General features: G+C 39.0%; 4 protein-coding genes across 5 annotated transcripts; 2 read left to right on the top strand and 2 right to left on the bottom strand.

Moving 5' to 3' along the window:
• The first annotated feature begins 1,775 nt into the window (after window positions 1–1,775).
• Window positions 1,776–4,333, top strand: LOC110750715 (Concanavalin A-like lectin protein kinase family protein). Its single transcript, XM_088255298.1, has one exon. The coding sequence runs from the start codon at window positions 1,978–1,980 to the stop codon at window positions 4,126–4,128; it is 2,151 nt and encodes a 716-aa protein (XP_088111424.1). The 5' UTR covers window positions 1,776–1,977; the 3' UTR covers window positions 4,129–4,333.
• Window positions 4,334–6,461: 2,128 nt separating this feature from the next.
• On the top strand, window positions 6,462–8,629 carry LOC110750720 (DNA-binding protein S1FA). Of its 2 annotated transcripts, XM_088253934.1 has the most exons (3): window positions 6,465–6,630; window positions 7,861–8,029; window positions 8,221–8,629. In XM_088253934.1, the coding sequence occupies exons 1-3, from the start codon at window positions 6,623–6,625 to the stop codon at window positions 8,416–8,418; spliced, it is 375 nt and encodes a 124-aa protein (XP_088110060.1). In that variant the 5' UTR covers window positions 6,465–6,622; the 3' UTR covers window positions 8,419–8,629. The 2 variants fall into 2 exon arrangements, with proteins under 2 accessions (XP_021806782.1, XP_088110060.1); XM_021951090.2 differs by lacking the exon at window positions 7,861–8,029 and having other exon boundaries at window positions 6,462–6,630.
• Window positions 8,630–8,921: 292 nt separating this feature from the next.
• LOC110750714 (protein IQ-DOMAIN 2) lies at window positions 8,922–12,545 on the bottom strand. Its single transcript, XM_021951083.2, has 6 exons — window positions 12,338–12,545; window positions 11,469–11,571; window positions 11,051–11,374; window positions 10,695–10,916; window positions 10,180–10,299; window positions 8,922–9,983 (listed from the first exon to the last, which is right to left on the bottom strand). Exons 2-6 carry the CDS (start codon window positions 11,541–11,543, stop codon window positions 9,288–9,290), a joined length of 1,437 nt encoding a protein of 478 aa, XP_021806775.2. The 5' UTR covers window positions 11,544–11,571; window positions 12,338–12,545; the 3' UTR covers window positions 8,922–9,287.
• A 1,736-nt stretch (window positions 12,546–14,281) lies between these two features.
• Window positions 14,282–17,117, bottom strand: IRX9 (Nucleotide-diphospho-sugar transferases superfamily protein). The gene is made up of 3 exons (XM_088254158.1): window positions 16,152–17,117; window positions 15,327–15,555; window positions 14,282–14,654 (listed from the first exon to the last, which is right to left on the bottom strand). The coding sequence occupies exons 1-3, from the start codon at window positions 16,853–16,855 to the stop codon at window positions 14,502–14,504; spliced, it is 1,086 nt and encodes a 361-aa protein (XP_088110284.1). The 5' UTR covers window positions 16,856–17,117; the 3' UTR covers window positions 14,282–14,501.
• Window positions 17,118–17,395: the final 278 nt, after the last annotated feature.

Below are 17,395 nucleotides of genomic sequence, written 5' to 3'. Positions count from 1 at the left end.
CCAATTTGTGTATTATTTGGCACAAATTCTTGCATAAGAGGACATATTTTCGATTACACGACATGATCTCTTATCATTTAAGTTTAAATAGCTGTAAAAATTGACGTTGTGATATTACATTCACACGCAACCAAGGTTAGCCTTTACAGATTTTAAAAGTTATGTTTGAACACATGTCAACAACGCTCTCTGTTTTTGAAATATAAAGCAACAATGCCATTTGCGGTGGGAGTTAATTTTGCAACATATCTTTTGCATGTAGTATAAGCATCATTCAAACACATACGGACCTTGTGCGATGACACCATCTACACACCCTTCGGGCTGGCCTTGCGACTAACGGTAGCATAATTTTAAGGGTAAATTGTTAAGCAACAATTTTATTGTGTCCGTGATCATGGTGCATTGCATACAATGTCTAACACAAGGCAACTCAACAATTAATGGCCCAGAAACATAGGAATGGAAGTATGGAACAACCCTGAAGACGTGTGGTTATGTGGAGTGGAAGCATGACGAAGGTGACGTGGCCAGTGTGGTGTATATGCCCCGGCGGGGCGCGTATGTCATGCGTGCTCAACAGTCAACTTAACACGACGTGCTGATTTCCAGTGGAAAAACGGAGGTGAGAAGGCAAAAAATAAATACATAAATAAAGAGAAATTAGAAAAATTGTGGTACAAATGTAAGGGTGTGAATGTGAAGCTTATATTCAACATGTGAAAACTAAGATTTTTACGTTTTTCGAAAAGATTGCGTGGTTGTCAAATCCTAAAACAATAGCATTATAAGAAAAAAGATTCCAATTATAGTACACTAATTTTATTTTACTTTTATTCAAAGGAATAAACATATCATTACCAAACAGAGATTACAAAAAGCCCAATACAAAATCAGAAAAAGAAAAACAAGAGCTCAACAAAAAAGAAGAAAAGAAAAACCCGACTCCAAATATAGACCCAAAACAACAAACAATCCAAGAAATACAGAAACCTTATAATAATATATCCTACAAACAATAAGTCGCCACTGCCACCTCATTATAAGAAAAAAAAAATAGGTCGAGAGGAACCAACAAATGAGATCTATAGAACATTTCATTACACTAGTAATGTAGTTGCCTTTGTAGTCATCCTTAACGCCATCACCTCGCCACTACAACTCTGCCAAGCTTACCACCACCATCACCATTGCTACACACTGTCATCAATATATATCGTTGTCGTCGACACACACATGCATTAGCACCCGTATTACCACTACATAAGTAGCATTATTAGTCGTTGTCATTCGAGGCTGAGTAAGGATTGTGCCGAGAAAATGGCAATCCAAAATTTCAAATTTTCATAGACTTTAATGTTTTGGACTAATAGCAACTAGATATTATGTCACTATTTAACATTGTCTTAATCATCACTAATTAACAAATTTGCCATGACAAATAATGGAATTAGCAGACAGAACATCTCTATCTTAATTAAAAATTCTTTTTTAGCTAAGCATATTAATTAACATTACTGATTGACAATTAGCTCACGTTATTGACCATCATCAAGCAACTAATTGGTTTTAAAAGCGTGACAAATAGTCGTTACGTGCGAGCAGAAATTTCCCGTAAAAGCTAGTGGCGCGAGCTCAAAGCCAAAAAGTAAAAGAAAGACTAGCTTTATCTACGATCACCGAAAAAATAACCGTTACGTAGGGACACGTGGCGCAATGCCCATCCACCTGTCTCCTTTGGATTCTGTATCCCCCGCACCCCTCTCCCTCTCCCCATCAGTATTCCTTGTTTGCTTCCCCAGCTTTGTTCTGTTTTAAGGCAAAGAATACAACCTCTCCATCACTCACTCTCTCTCCTCACGCAAAACCCCGTGATTTCATTTCACTTCATAAATTTCTTCATCTTCTTCTTCATCTCATCTTCTTCAACCCTCCACAAGCACCACAGAAAATTCTGATGGCTGCTCATCACTGATAATGTTGGATTTTTATTGCTCCACTTTTTCACTCGTTGTCTTTTTGCCCTTCTTCTTCCTTGTTATTACCAATGCGGCCACTGAGTTCGACTTCGGGTCCCTGACTCTGAGCAGCCTCAAGCTCATCGGCGACGCCCACCTCAACAATGGCAGCGTCCGCCTCACCCGCGACCTCGCTGTCCCCAACTCCGGCGCCGGCCGCGTCCTCTACTCCAAGCCAGTCCCCTTCCGGCAACCCTCCTCCCCATTTCCGGCGAGCTTCTCCACATTCTTCTCCTTCTCCATCACCAACCTCAACCCCTCCTCCATCGGCGGCGGCCTCGCCTTCCTCATCGCCCCCGACGACGCCGTCCTAGGCGACGCCGGCGGCTTCCTCGGCCTCGAGTCGGGCTCGGATCCCGGGTCGGGTTTCGTCGCCATCGAGTTCGACACCCTCATGGACGTCGAGTTCAAGGACATCAACAGCAACCACGTCGGCTTGGATCTGAACTCCATGGTGTCGACACGTGTCGGTGATCTGAGCTCCATCGATGTCGATCTCAAGAGCGGCGACCTGGTGAACTCGTGGATCGAGTACGACGGGTCGAGTCGGGTCATCAACGTCTCGGTCTCGTACTCGAATCTGAAACCCAGAGACCCGGTCTTGTCCTACTCGCTCGATCTGGGCCAGTACGTCAGCGATTTCATGTACGTGGGTTTTTCCGGGTCGACCCAAGGCAGCACGGAGATTCACAGCGTCGAATGGTGGACCTTCAGCTCGTCGTTCGATTCGATGCTTTCGCCATCTGGGTCTACTTCACCACCTCCGCCGCCTCCGACGACCACTCTGATGAACCCAACTGCCAATTCGGTTAAATCTCCGCCGCCTTCAATGCCTCCAAGTGGGTCCTCGGTGTCTAGTAACGCTAGCAGTACGAATCAGAAGAACAGTAAGTCTTCTTCTTGCCATAACCACCTCTGCAGAGAAGGTCCAGGAGCTGTAGCTGGCGTGGTGACGGCTTCGGCTTTCGTTTTGGCTCTGTTTGCTGGTGTGTTTATCTGGGTTTACTCTAAGAAATTCAAACATGTCAGGAAATCTGATAATTCTTTTGCTTCGGATGTCATCAAAATGCCGAAGGAGTTCACTTATAGGGAGCTCAAGGCAGCCACCAAGTGCTTCAATGCCAATAGAATTATTGGGCATGGCGCTTTTGGAATTGTCTATAAAGGTATATTACCGGAAACAGGTGACATTGTTGCAGTGAAGAGATGCAGCCACAGCAGCCAGGGGAAAAACGAGTTTTTGTCGGAATTATCTATAATTGGAACTCTCAGGCATCGAAATTTGGTGAGGCTTCAAGGCTGGTGCCACGAGAAAGGTGAAATTTTGTTAGTGTATGATTTGATGCCCAATGGGAGTCTCGACAAGGCCTTGTTTGAGGCAAGAACGCCTCTGCCTTGGCCTCACAGGAGAAAGATTTTATTTGGGGTTGCCTCTGCTCTGGCCTATTTGCATCAAGAGTGTGAAAACCAGGTGATCCACAGAGACATTAAGACCAGCAACATAATGCTGGATGAAGGGTTCAATGCCAAGCTGGGAGATTTTGGATTGGCGAGGCAAATCGAGCACGATAAGTCGCCAGACGCCACGGTGGCGGCCGGAACAATGGGGTACCTGGCGCCGGATTACTTGCTAACGGGCAGGGCGACTGAGAAAACCGATGTGTTCAGCTTTGGGGCGGTGGTGCTTGAGGTGGGCAGTGGAAGAAGGCCAATTGAGAGAGAAGTAAGTGGGGTGGGGAAAGTGGGTGTGTGTAGTAATTTGGTGGAGTGGGTGTGGAGTTTGCACAGAGAAGGAAGGCTGTTAATGGCGGCTGATCCAAGGCTTGAGGGCCAATTTGATGAGGGAGAGATGAGGAAGGTGCTTCTGGTTGGGCTGGCTTGCTCTCACCCTGACCCTTGTGCAAGACCCACCATGAGAGGTGTGGTTCAAATGCTGGTGGGGGAAGCTGAAGTCCCAATTGTCCCAAGAACAAAACCCTCCACCACTTTCAGCACTTCACATCTCCTGTTGAGCTTGCAGGACAGTGTTTCTGACTGCAATGGCATGCTCACCCTCTCCACCTCCTCCTCAGAACTGAGCTTTCACGGCGGCGGTGATCACATCGTCTGATTAAATCATAATTAACGGTGCATATATTTAATTTGTTCTTGTATGTAATTAGTGACACAAACTTAAGCAGCAAAAATTTTGTGTTAACTAAATTATTTGTATACATAAATAATTACACTTGAGAAGTGTAAATTTTTAATTTTTCAGTGTAACGGTCACACCGGGAGAGGCGGTGGGTGGGAATAGGATTTGCTTTGTTGGAGAAGCAATGCGAATTCTTCTTTTACAGTCAAAAGTAGACAACCATAGAGTTTGAGTAGGGGATTGGTAAAGTATAGCATAGGAAAAGGAATGCATATTTATTATTGGCTTTTTGGAAACTCTTCTTTTCGTAATGACTGGTGGTGGTGGGTGTACTAGACTACTAGTGTGTAAAAGGAAATGCATAATTTTATCATGCAATGCAATGAATGGACAATCTTCCCTTTCATTTCAAGTTCTAATTGCATCAAATTAAAGGCACGCTTTTCTTTTCTATCTTTTGTTTTCTTCCCCAACTTTTAGCTTCCTTTTTCTTTTTTATTATGTTTCTATAATTGGGTCTCTTTTGTTCTTCACACCCAAACTAGTTTTTATCCATTCCATTTACTGCCTCCTACTACAATGCAGCTCACCTTTACCTTTTTTACTTTCCATCAAGCTTTGCTTTGCAGCTTTAATTTAATGAAAATAAATGTAAAAACCTCAATCGGATCATGGTAAAAGCTGTAAAAACCTCAATCCACCAACCATGACGTGCAAAATTGCATGGCATTTTGTTTGCCTAAAACTCCTCCATGTGGCCCCCATCCAGCTCACCATGTCGCCGATGTCGGCCGGGATCATATTTATTTATAATACTAATAATAATTAAAAAAAACTGCCCGTTTTGATTTTTTTAATTAAAAATATTTTGGTCTCAACTCTGAACTGAACCAATGTGAAAGGCTTAAATTAAATATACTCCTCTACGTACTTTTTCATGAATATACTTTTGCCAAAATTCCACCTCCCACGTCACATTTGTACCTCTCTGTAATAAAAAATTACCCAACTCTACTTTTAACTTTTTGTTTTTTTTTGGTGAGTTTACAGAAAACGAAGAGCGAAGCCAAAATCTATTTGCTGAAGTGGCATTCAGCAATTGGATACATGAATAAAAAGTACCCTTTAAAATTCGTACCTGTTCAGTTCATGCATTCAGAGAGCCCAGAATCTTAGATACTGTGCCTTCTACCGACCATATAATATAAACATGTATGAACTAAGAATCTTTATTTATATAATTTTTTTTGGACAAGTGTAACTAAGAATCTTGTCCGCACTGAGACTAATGAGCTAAAATACATGAAAAATTGATGGATTAGGAACATTAGCAAAATAAAATGCCAAGTGTTATGTGGGCCGCAATGGCAGCTCATAGAAGAATGGGCCTCTCACCCGAAGGACAGAGACTTACCAGAAAAAAGAGAGCCATTATTAATTAAGGCTTGAGGGCGAAGCATCCTTAACCACCTTTGATACTTGATTTGAAATTTCCGTGGGGTAGCCCTTGTTTCATTGTTTCCGCCATATCAACCCATGTGCTCATACTACCCTACTCTGTTTGTCATCCTCAAGATTAAAGAATATTTTGAGTTTGATAAGTATGTTTGTATTTGATGGGAAGGATTTGGAGACAACCTATGATGAATCACGTGCCATCAACCCAATGGTTTTGGGTGCCTTAGTTACAAGAAATAATTTTTTGAGACTGGGTTTGAATAAGTCCAAGATGTCTGAATTCGGTTGATTTGCTAATCAGTGCTCTAATGTTCGAATTCCCATGACATATTAGTAGTGTGTGTAAAAACTCATCTCCCTATTGTAGTTTAGACTATTGTTTGTATTGAAGAAAAAAAAACATAATTTTGGTCGATTCGGATTCGGTCATGCAACCTCTATCATCCAGGCACCATGTCAAAATAGAAGGATTTTATGGATGAAGTTCACGGAATTGGTTAACGTGGAACACATACTTACAGCTTCATGCAAACTGAGATTCAAATTAAAATTTCGGAGGCATAACAATGCATAAAAATTTATGGGCCTTTTAACAGATCCCTAGAGAAGCCCAAATAGCTCTGACTTGCAAATTCCAATCCTCTGTCATCCTTTTCAAAGCTCCAAGCTTTGGTTGTTAATGGACTTAGCGCAATGAGCAATTCCAAGCCCATTAAACCCCAAATGTGAACATGAGAAAAAACCCATTAATGGCAAATTGGCAATCACTGAAGCAAGTCGAACCAATCGGCCATATCTGATAGGGCCAACCACCTCACTTTCCAATTATAACAGACCCAATTCTATTCCCATACGTTGCCAGATCTCACCCTTCGTATTTAGTCTTTCTGGAATCTTCTCTCTGGTCCAAAGTTGACACAGTGAGCCGGATCTCTCGAGTCTCAGGCTTAGAGCGACAGGACAGCCATGGCTGACGAGTTCGAGTTCGCGGACAAGGTTCCTCCTTCGTTCGATGGCGTGGTATGATTTCACAGGAACCCCAATTATCTCCTGCCGATTTGTGCTGTAATTTTAGATGTTGTATTTGTGAAATCGGAATTTAGATTGCTCACTTTGAGCTGTTATGAGGTTCTGTTGTTCGAATATTATGCATGCATGGCTAGATTGTTTGGAATATTAGCTCTCTGGCTTTGTGTTTTGGTTGATTAGATAGAAATGCATTTCCTGGGAAAAGATTTGCGTGATCTGAGAATTGGTCTTCCAAAACTCGGATAAAAATCCAAATTTTAAGCTTTTTTCATGATTGAATTTGGAAACTCGTTTGCACAGCCTTAATTCTGCAGGGACTTTTGTTAACAATTGCTTTATTTCCTTGTTGATGCATTTTGTTCCCTTCTTGTAATTATCTGTGAGCTCATTAAATGAGATCAGAGATTCAGATGCTAAGGAATCTGTCTCCATAATTAGGTGGAATGATTGTAATCGTTTTATCTTGAAATGCATGTAATTAGGTGGAACCTATGTGCATGTAATTGGGTTTTTTGTTATCAATATAATAGATTTACCATTTAGATATATCATATGTATATTTTTCGCTAACCACCCAGTGGGTGGCTTTGGTGGTATTGAACTCGAAGCATTGGTTCGAGTCTCACCAACTCATGTGATGGGTCAAGCTAAGACTGAGTTTGGCTTGCCTTCAGGGAGTGTCTGCAGCTCTTACATCTCTAGGCTCCTCCTCTCAGCTGATAGCTGGTATTTGTGGATATTGGATATCTACCATATATCCCTAAATTTTCTTGGCATTTATGAGTCACTTTCTATGTTGCTACGAAGTTTGTAGGTGGGCGGGTGGGTTGCATTGCATGTATGTGCTTGTCAATCTGAGACATTCTTCCAAGTGTTATCCACATATATTTGATGACTCATATTTTAAGACTTTATTGGGATTGAATATCATTATTTCCTTCTTTATGCAAGCTTTGATTTAATCCAGCTTTTGTTTATTAATGAGGAAACTGTGAAAAAATTCAGTCCACTTGCAATGTTTCCTAACAAATCAGTTTTTGTGCATTTGTTTGTTCTCATAATACAATTATGCATTTAATGCGGACTTGTGAGGAAGAGAAAGTTCCTTCCAAATACAGGGTCCTAGCAGGCAAAGTTTATGGTCATTAGTCTCCGTTCTGAAACTGTTATATTTAACTAGGTTCTTTTTTTAAAACCCCTTTTTGTTTTTAATTGTTGAAGCAATAGCAGGACTAAGCCAATGGAATCTTCACTAGTTTTTATGTACATATATCATGGGCCGGGAGTGGATGTACCCAGTTTGAAAGTAAGGGGAAAAAAATTCAGCTCAAGTGAAAATAGTTCTGGATCTTGGATGCCGACGCATCTTCGCTGGGTTTTACCATGTAGGGTATGCATTTAATATCCAGTAAAATGAAGCAAATCAATAACACAACAATAGGTAGGGATAACAGCATACTTGAGGCAAATGTTGATCGGTGTATTGCACTAGTCCTGGACTTTTTTCCTTGTTTTTGTTTTACTTTTTCCATTTGTATGTCTGTCTGTCAGGAAATGTAATTTGCTTGGGTGATTTTGCAGGCTGCTGCAAAAGGGTTTAACCCTGGATTGATAGTGTTGCTTGTTGTTGTTGGACTACTGGTGATTTTCCTGGTTGGAAACTACGCACTTTACGTGTATGCGCAGAGAACTGTTCCCCCTAAAAAGAAGAAGCCGGTGTCGAAGAAGAAGCTGAAAAGGGAGAGACTGAAGCAAGGCGTTTCTGCTCCTGGAGAGTAAAAATGTTGGAACTGTGGTGTTTAGAAGTTTTTCGAAACACCTTATGTGTTTGGGATTGAGAAGTTTTTCTTTATTTACCTTAATACTGTCGAACTTTAGTTGGAGCTTTGGAAGTTACAAGTCCTGTATCAGCGTAGAGACCAGGGAGTGAGTGAGAATGCTGTTCTTAAAATACAGTTTTATCTCTTTAATTTTAGAACTTAGAAAGAAATCTCTTGCCAAAGCTATTTTAATTATTTTTGTTTGTTGGGTTTGTTTGTTTCTTCAATGCACCTCTGCCACTCACAGATGGCAATATATGCTCATTTCTTTCTAGTCACCCAAAAATAATTATAAAAAAAAAAAACAAAGAAACAAACTTAAAAAGCACATTAAAAATAATACTTCGACCTAAGGAACAATACGAATGTGGTTCATTTGTTTAATATTGTTTATAATACTTCAAGCTAAAAATCTTCCTTGAAAAAATAAAAGCACTATAAAGTGTAGTGACCAACACCAAATAAACAATAATCCATAAATTAAATTACATAAATTACTCACCAATTCCAGAAAACAAGAAATTCAACAGAACACTATCAGTTCTCTATGAATTGGGTTCTGGTATGTTGTCACAATGATAATTATAGAAGATACAAATAAACAAATATAAATAAAGAACAACAAATTCCCATAGCTTGCAGCATGGCAAAACCCTGGGACTAATTTTACCCCACACCACCAACTTTTGAGGAATAATAAATCAAAGAAATTAACAATTCATTTCACAGATGGAATAGACCTTTATTTCTTTCTCTTCTAGGCTTTCATGAACTCTCCAAGTTCATGAAACAGCTTTTCTTCCACTCTTCTTCTGCTGCTGAATATAGTTAGCTTTGCACTCCAATGTTGGCCACTTTGTTTTCTGTAATTATACTGCTGTCCACCTTTGGTGGACCAGAATGCCGCCTTGGTCTAGCCGGGGAGGCTGGGAAGGACAGCCGCTTCTTTGCAGACTCGGGCAAGTCCCTCTCAGTGATCCCATTCTTCTCTGCTGGGCTTTGCAACCTGGACTTGGCTCTTGCAGATTTAGTTGGTACCATGTAACTTGGAATTGATGGAGAACTATCAAGGCTCTCATCATCCCTCACAGATGAGCCAGCAATGCTGTGCCTCCTAAACTGAGCTGATTGCACACTCACCATGCTTTTTGTGTCATCATCCGGCACCCTACTACCCCTTGGGCTTGCAGCTGGCTTTAACTTTCGAGCTACTTTGGAAGCTGACCTGGAAGGAGTTGAAGGGGACCGGAATCCAGGATGGCTTGGCTTTTCACTGGCTGTTGGCGACTGCTTATCAGAATTGAGGAGGTAGCGAGCATAAGACTTGTTAATTTCTCCAGCAGAAATACTGCGACTTGCACTCTTTACTGATGCATGGTCGTCCTGCATTTCTTTATCCATTATGACACGACTCTCCCAAGGCCGGGCAGCCATCCACCTTTCTAACCAGCTCCAACCCCAGGTGGGATTGCTTGGATCCATGAACATTGGGTTTACAGATTTCGTTGAATTCTTCCCGTTTTTCTGCGGAGTGATCCAGGGGTTAGACCCAAAAGGATAAATAAAAAAAATAAAAAACTCATGAATAATCAAAAAGCACAGTAACATAACTAGTTGAATTTTGTCCCAATGACTTTCATCATTACGCCATAATTTGGCACAGAATAAAATGCATAAGCTACTCCTCCTTTCAATTCATTTATCTTATAGATTACAATACCTGATGCGAGAATGCATAAGCAAGTGCTCTTTCCCTTCTCATTGCTGCCTCATGCTTGCTTAATAGGTTTGCTTCAACTTGCTCCTTTGACTGTATGCTATCATCCCATTCATCCCCAAGCTGTACCAATTTTCAAAATGAGTTAAACGACTAAATGAGGTTCTTCTGGATGAAAAGTAATCTCAATAAAGATCCAAATAAGAAACTGTTTGGGAATCTAAACTTTGATTTCAACCTTTGCAATTGTCCCATTAACTACGGCCGAGTCAACAATGCAAAATCTAACTTGCATTTGCCACCAGCAAAAGGAATAATTTGAAACCAACTTTTAAGTTTAATTCATAAAAGAAACTTTTGGAACTTGCGGATCAAGTTAAAACCTAGCCAGGTCTCCGAAACAGCTCAGAGGATTTCAAATGCTAGGGAAATAAATTGCATAAATCCAAATGACAACAAATTAGACTTGGTAACACCCAACAAATAAAGTATAACAATCTAAGAGTAAAAAAACAGACCCGCAAAGTCTCAAGCTCTTTTGCATGTTTTAGTAGGAGTTGCCTTTGGAGAGCCTGATTCTCCTCCAACATCCTAATCCTTCTGGAACGTATCTGAGATTGCACACGGGATAGAGTCTGCATGCATCGAAGGGTATTTGTGGCTTGCCGTTTAACAACAGATCCCTCAATCAATGACTTCAACCTGACCAGCCCTCTTAAAGCCCTCAATGCTCTTCTCGCCTGAAAATTTCAGAAATCAACTCATATTGTGTCAAAATATTTCCTGCAGGTTATGTTTTAGCATCCATTCATCAACTTATATACACTGACATCAAAAATGTCAAAGACCAAGATATGAATTCATAAACTCATACCAGGTATCCTCGAAATGCCGTTTGAATCTTGATTGCTGCCACTTCCTCCCTTGATTTTCCAGCATACTGAGTAATCGTAGGGAGTCTGACGACCTGCGCAACCGCTTGAGTTGCAGGAGCCACATAAACTGCAGGCTCGGCCACTGCAGTAGTGGTGGTAACTGCAACAGAGTAAGCATCATTATTCTGCTCATTCTCCACATTGGTCAATTTCACCTCTTCCGGTTGAGGAAGAGGTGGCAATGTGGCAGGTTGAAAAGAGGTAGACTCGGATTCCGGGTATTTTTGCTTTCCAGACCATTTCTCTTTTGATTTATCTGATTTCTGAAGAAAAATAATGAACTAAAAACATCAGAGACTCATAACAGAAAATATAACAAAACACACTTACTGCTAGCCAAATGGGAGTTATTCAAACCTGTTCTTTCTTCTCCTTGGACTTGGGGCTCAGAGCCTTCTTTACTGAAGAAAACCAATTTCCTTTCCTCCCCATCTCCTTATCATTCCTCTAATTGAACCCCCTGTGGAGTTTAAATTCCAAAAATCAATTGCATAGAAAAATGTTAATGCCCTTTCTAATTGTACAGATTAGTGGAAGAAAAAGAGAATATGAGAAATCGTACACGGCACGTCCCTAGAAAACCAGCATTTACAATGCTCAAATCAATTTAGTGAAGAAAATCTTGGGGAACAAGAAAAGGAAAGAAATCTCCTGTGTTTGAAACATTTATAAAGCTATGGAAAATAGAATGTATAGAAATTCCTACCCTTACAAGCAGAGGAAACAAAAAGAAAATCCACTTAATTAAGCTACATAATTGCCATAGCTGAGTAGAAGATTTCTGCTCAATGCAAGTAAAATTTAAGCAATCAGAAAGGAAAATTTCTCACAATTATCAAGTCCAACTGACAACTGGGGTTAACTTCCAAATCAAATTGGCAGAAAACCCAGATGTTAAATTTTTTTTTATTTCATCCAAAATTAGTAACCCAATGCCAACAGTAGAACAATTACAACGAAAAATAATGTTCAACAGCAACCCACAATGAAGTGAAATTGAAAAAACTGTAATTGTCAAGTTCAACTGGCAACTGGGTAGCTTCGAAATCAAAATGGCAGAACACCCAGATGCCAAAGTTGCTTACTTTTATCCAAAAATAGAAACCCAATGCCAAAACTAGAAGAACTACAAAGAAAAAACACAGCATTCAACAACAGCCCAGAATGCATTCAAAAAGAAAAACCAGTAATTGGGGAACCAAGGAATAAGCAAATCAAGGCATTACCCTGTAGACAAAGTGGCAGATCTCAAATGGCTTGTTGCCTTGAGAGAGAGAGAGAGAGAGATGGCCCTCCTCCTCCTCTTACTTTTTCCCACCAAACAAAAAACAAAAAGATTTTAAGAGACTTGAAGACTCCCAAGGGTATCAGCAACAGGCAATAGGCCACCTGCCCTCCTATGTCTTTCCCTTTGTAAAGGGAAAAGAAAAATTAGATCTTGACAGGAACATTTCAAGGATTGGTGGCAAAGAATATGATATGGAGAAGACCAGCTGGGTTTTGCTAGTATGGGCCCCACATCTTGGGTTTGGCAAATTGGGTCCCACGGATTTAACAAAGACTTTTATCTTGCTGTATGGTCCTGATGCTCTGCCTCCGACACTTCTGATCTGTTGATCACTTCCCCAGTGTAACGGGAAACGACCTTACCGCAGGTAATTCTGTCTCTCTCTTTCTCACTGTTGCTTCGTTCTCACTTCTTCTTTCTTCTCACAGACCATTTACCGCGCAATTCTATCAAATTTCTAAATCTGAAGAAAAATGAAATTCATGCGAGAGGAGGGTGGAAATCGAACATTCACCATGTCACTAAGAGATAAATACTCGTTTAGACCACTTGTTATGGTAAAAATTGACTCGAGATTATTATTATTGTATAGTACCAAAAAATAAATTGGTAAAATTATTAATTTGAGCTAATTAAACATGTTACATGCAAACGAGAAAAAATGAACGTACATAAATAAGGGCGGAGTCGCATTTTGACCTGAAGTGGCCGTGATCCCCTCAACTCTAACATTGCATGGAAAATTTATATTAAACTTCTGTAACTGTTGGGAAAATATTGAAATATCCATGTTGTTGGCCTTCCAAGAAATAAATACGTATTGTTGGCCTCCTTAGGAAATGGAAGCTTCCTTCCTCCATTGTGTTATTACTATTAGGAAGGCTAAATAAGAGCGTCCGATTGTGTGGCTTGCATTTTAAAACTCACAACTAAACAATTAAATTAGTATTCAAGCAGGTTGAGGATTGGACCCACCCATTTGCTTTAAAATAATTAATCCGACTTAGAAAGTGACCTGTTTGTTAGCAACCCAACATGTTCATCATGCTGCATAACGCGTTAAGGATCATTTCAAATGCCTTGCATGTTGATTGAATTTGAAACGCATAATGTAGTTAAGCATGAAAATTAAAATTGTATTTTCGGTCGCTCTTCTAAAGGAAGCGTAAATTTGAAAAAAATTAAAGAAGTAAGACGAACTCTTGTCACGAAGGTAAGGATAAATGTTGGCGTTTTTACTTTCTCTAATAACTTTATTTTTTTGGTGATTTTCTGAATCTGATTCCTGCATTGTTTTGTTAATTAAAAGTTGAGTTGGTTTGGTGGCTTAATGATGTGAATTATTGATCTATGAGTGTTCCGATTACACTATAATTATTTTTGAGATCCAACAATATACTACACAATGCAAAAAGCAATGGCTTAAGGGTCTTTCTCTATCCCCAAGCCAATTGGAGGAGTGTTGGCCGCTGCCTCCTCCTCCTCATTTTTTTCTTCATTGTTTCTTATTTGTTCACTTTTTCTACTAAATTTGTAAATGCTTTTGCCGTAATTAATTTATTTTTCATATTGGGTGTCCAGAGACAACTTTGGGGTGTGTATGAATGTCTATTCCACTGGGTTGGGCCAAGCATTTACTTCTTTACAACAGTCATGAGCACAAAAAAGAAATATCTTTTTTTTTAAAAAAAACACAAAAAGAGAAGAGAGGATTTTGTTTTTGAGACTAGGGCGATATTTTAAACATTAGAATATACAAAAAGTGAGTTCAAACTCGGATGCAAGGGGAAGACACACTGCCTTGGCCAACTGGTGTAACCCACGTTTGCAAAGAGATGATATTTTATATACCCGAAAGAATAAAATAAAAGATTGCTATAAATTGGAACAAAGGTAACTCGTATAATATGGATTCAATGGTTTTAAGCTATATTTTTTGTTAACAAGAAGTACTGGAGGTGTAAAAATCTATTACAAAATTAAAGAAGAGAATGAATAAAATTATAAAAATTACACGACAAAGAAAAACAAAATGGTCGAGTATTTTCTTCTTGTTTTTTTTTTTTGGTGGTAATTTTCCCACCGACTAAAACTTACCTTTTTCATTGATTGATTTGGTGTTTGGTGGTTGTGGCTCCTCCAGCAGCATGAAAACGAAGAGACCAAAGCATGATCTTGGAACAGTCTTCTGGTGGGATTCCCTTCAGTTTTGTCTCATCTTCAAGAACCACTTCTTTCACAAATTTGATTGAATTCTGTTGGGAAACAGCAATCAAAGGAACATGAGCTCACAATGTTTTTTTTCTAAAAAAACAAATAATAATAATAATAAATGAATTGATTTGGTCAATAACATATGCTTATAGATACGACTGGTTTAGATATCTTGTTCGTTCTTATAATCTTTTGTACTTTGTTTTAAGCATAATTAATTAATTGAAGAGTGTAAGCTTTCGTAACATTTTCATCCAAGTCTTTGTAAAATAATGATTAATAAATGCTTGGAGGTTTGCCAAACCTCTACTAAACCATTTGATTTATTCGAAGGGAAGAAATATTCTAATAGGTTGGTGTGACAGGACAGGACCCAGCTGCACCATATTAATGACATATTTCCTTTATGATAATGACTTTGTTTTTTTTAATAAGTATATGATATATGTTTGCATGGGTAGGTACAAAATGTCAAAAAGTTCCACTTTTTACAAGATAAGATAAGAAAACTCATCTATTGATAGATATTCAACATGTTATATTATCAGATTGTGAATTAAGATGCTATTTATATACATGCAAGATTTCATATAAGTAACGATTCTAATTTGAAATAGGAGAAAACTACTCTACGACTCTACGAGATAATGTGACATTCAACCTCATGCATGGATGCTTGTTAATCTTAAATAAAAACTAGATGGAATGAATACCTGAGAGGAACTTTGAAGCGATGAAGTGCGACCCCATCTCTCGGGGTCCCAAAGAATTGAACTATTGAAAGCAAAACTTGAAATGTGAATGGGAGGTCTAGGATCTGTTTGGTTGTTCATTTTTTTCAGATGCCATCCTATGACTTGTGAAGAATCACACACGGGTCCTTCAATGATCACTTTCTCTCTGTTTGCTGCAAGTAGTGCCATGGGCCATGTCCCAAAAACCCTACAAATGTACAAACGAAGCATTGTTTAATAACCCAAAGATTCTTTCTTTCAATAAGTGTATATTACCTCACCATTGCATCAAAGGACTTTTTAAATACCTATCATGTAGTTAATCTTTCCATTTTGCTTAACTAATAAACTAGAGAATTATATAGTTGAGTCAGAATCAAATGATTAGACAAATTGTCCTTCCTTAGCAATATATGTTAGTATAGTTGGTTGAGAAGTTACAACAACAGTCGTTAGTACGTACATGAATAATTGTCAACCGTTAATGTATATAGATCCCATTATGAGAAAACTAGACATGCGTGATAGTATATTGGTAAAGTCAAAAAAACTTCACAAATCACAACTTGTTAGTCCATAGGGATACTTTTTTTTTCCCTTTTCCGCCAATCATACCCAAACAATTTTTTTTCCCTTAAAAGCTACTCAAAACTTTGAAACCTCTATGACTCCAGCCATAGAACCATAGGTTCTTACGTCCAAGGGAAAAAAAAAAAAGTGAGATCATAAAGGTAAGCAAAATTCATAGCTAAAGAATTTTAATTGAACGAAAGAAAAAAAAGAAGGAATTAAGAATTTACATACTCAATTTCTCTGAGCTGGTCGAAGAAGCCAAGATCATAGACATTAGAAAGGCCAGCAAAGTGAACAATCCCACTAAGTTTGTGCTGCTCAATGTGCTTAAGTGCAATGTTCCTCTGATGATCCATTTCCGCCTCTGTGTCTGTGAAATTCTCCTTGAAAACCAAATGCCTATACATAATCCCTGTTTTCCTGAGAGCTTCAGACACTCCATTTGATTCTGTTTTTGCTTCCACCACAATCCACAACAATGGCTGAGGAACCAATCTTATAGTGTTAGCCAATCTTCTCAAAAGCACACTTTTAAATTTGTTTTTTGTGCTTGTTGGAGTCACAATGATTATGAACCTTCTTGGTGTCAACTTGGGTTCTTTCTCTTCTTCTTGTTGTTCTTCTTTCTGTGATATGAATCTCGAGTTTTCGGTGTGCTCTTTAGGCCTTGCAGGGGCAGCTGCCATTGCCACAATTGGTGTCTCTGCTATCAAACTTCTGTTAACATCTGCTGCTACTTGTTGCGGCGATTCTACTGGCCGGGGCGAAAGGTGGTCTGATATATTTGAGGAGATCATAGCAGGTCTAGCGAAAATCGAAGCCTTACCCGTTGGAGCAAATCCTGTGAAGAACCCCATGACAAAACACAAAGCAAAATGGACCACAGCTCTCTTCCACAGCTGGACCCTCTTCTTTGATCTTTCTGTGATCCCCATTTCTTCAAAGCTAAAACCAGACCAGCTGGTTTTCAAGGCTTAAAGCTATTAAATTTGGTACAATGGTTACTGAATTTTGGTGGGTTTTGGTTATAGGCTATATAGAAATTAGTATATCAGTAAAATATATATAAGGTGGGAATTTATATTTGAACATTTAGATCAGGTTGGTTTCTACAGAAAAGGGGTTTATTTATTAGAAAGAAAAAAAAAAAGAGCTAACTTCCTTATGATTGGTACTGGCAAACACAAAGTGCATTGTTTTTGTTTTCAAGGAATTTGCTTCACATGTTGTTGTCGCTTCAAGTAAAAGAAAGTTGGAGAGAAATAGAAGTGAGGGCTTGAGTTGCTGTCTCTGCACCAAATAGTTGTTGGGATGTTACCTATCAACTAATTGGTATCAAAATTCAACCGATTGCTCTTGTTTTTGGGTTTGTTTTGTAATTTGGAACCTACCAATACCATAAAAAAAGAAATAAATAAAAAGAAATAAAAAGGGATCAAAGTGACTATGAAAGTCTGCAAGATTAAATTATCTGA

Source organism: Prunus avium, chromosome 6, assembly GCF_965620075.1.
Source record: "Prunus avium chromosome 6, drPruAviu1.hap1.1, whole genome shotgun sequence".
Taxonomy (NCBI): domain Eukaryota; kingdom Viridiplantae; phylum Streptophyta; class Magnoliopsida; order Rosales; family Rosaceae; genus Prunus; species Prunus avium.
This window is presented reverse-complemented; position numbering and strand designations above follow the sequence as displayed.